The 1,363-nt window shown below is 35.1% G+C and overlaps 1 protein-coding gene across 3 annotated transcripts in view; it reads right to left on the bottom strand.

Annotated features, from left to right (window-relative positions):
• Window positions 1-1,363, bottom strand: part of nrg1 (neuregulin 1) — a 41,177-nt gene that overhangs the window by 14,052 nt on the left and 25,762 nt on the right. For all 3 annotated transcript variants that reach the window (XM_014002776.1, XM_014002777.1, XM_014002778.1), the window contains 2 exons: window positions 226-379; window positions 30-145 (listed from right to left, as the gene is read on the bottom strand). In XM_014002776.1, the coding sequence (XP_013858230.1) occupies window positions 30-145; window positions 226-379 (270 nt within the window). The remainder of the gene's footprint in view (window positions 1-29; window positions 146-225; window positions 380-1,363) is intronic.

Raw genomic sequence — 1,363 nt, 5'->3', positions numbered from 1 at the left:
TAATAATACGGTGACATGTTTATTCCTACCTTTGGGTGGAGATGTTGGTGAGTGTGGTAGGCTGAGTTGCAGAGGCATATTTACTGGTGGGGAAAGTTGTCTCCGTCTCCTCAGTTGCCTGCTGCATTGTTGACCCATTACATGGCTGGAAATTTGAGTACAAGCAATGATCATAACACTACAGATTCAAGTTTTGGTTAATTTCATTTGATACTAGCAGCTTACATTGACAAACTTTAAATCTTGAAGAGGTACATTAGAATTCTGTGGTCCTGTAGCAGAACTTTCCAGACTGGGGCCAGTACCAGAACTGGTATTGTTCTTTCTTTTATTCTTGGTGCTCTGCCTCAGGCGGTCACGGAGTTTCTTCCTCTGCTTTCTGTTTGTAAAGAAACAAAAGGGAAATTGTGAAACAGTCAAGATCACTACATTATATTCAAAATAATTTGAACAAATTCAGAACCAGTCAAAAGTTTAACCTAGTCATAAGGTTTTTCAGGACTATTGACTTTTGTTTTGTTCAATTTAAATGATTTTGTTAAAATTGTTGACATTTTGCCAATTAAATAAATCCAGTTGGAAAAAATAAAACATTATAAAATATATTATCTTCTACAAAATCTATTTCAATTTTTGGTGAATTAAATCATTTTACTGATCTCTCAAAATAAATTAGTTTTTGCAGACTAATATGAAATAATATAAAAAAGGCAAAAGAAAAAAGTGGGGGAAAGAACTAATAGTTTTAACAGAAAGAACTAAATAAAAAAATTTAATAATTAAAAAACAGAAAGAAACAAACAGTCATTAATAAACTTATTACTGCTGTGATGCCCGATCCTGGTCCACAAGGGGCCACTATCCTGCATATTTTAGTTGTTTCCGTGCTCTGCAGAGGGTCTTCAAGTTCTGCAGAAGCCTGATGATCACGTTTTCATTCCAATGAGTTGTGTCAAAGTAGAAACATATAAAACTGGGATGTCCAAAGTGCGGCGGCCTGGGGGCCATTTGTGGCGGCTGATTTCGTGTGGCCCTTCAGTTCAAGAAATATACTAATTGTCCCCCCGCCACAGGTGTTTGATGTAGATGGAGACTTTCTATTTATTATTAGGGCAAATTTATCACAAAGTAAAATCTTACAATAAAAATTTTGGCAGCAATACCAATTATTTGTCTTTAAACAAATCAGCTTTTTCCACATTTATCTAGTGACCCCTACTCAAAAGATGATTTTGCTGCACTTCAATCTGCTTTTAATTATTTATTACATTCGTCTAAATACAGCAAGCCTTTTCAATGAAAGAGTTACCTAAATCTTGATTTTATTGATCAGAATTGACTAAATTGGGCTATTCCCCCCCCC

The sequence above is a fragment of the Austrofundulus limnaeus genome, unplaced genomic scaffold, assembly GCF_001266775.1.
Source record: "Austrofundulus limnaeus strain Quisiro unplaced genomic scaffold, Austrofundulus_limnaeus-1.0 Scaffold15, whole genome shotgun sequence".
In the NCBI taxonomy this organism is placed as follows: Eukaryota; Metazoa; Chordata; class Actinopteri; order Cyprinodontiformes; family Rivulidae; genus Austrofundulus; species Austrofundulus limnaeus.
The sequence above is the reverse complement of the archived record's forward strand: the minus strand, read 5'-3'. Positions and strand labels throughout refer to the sequence as shown.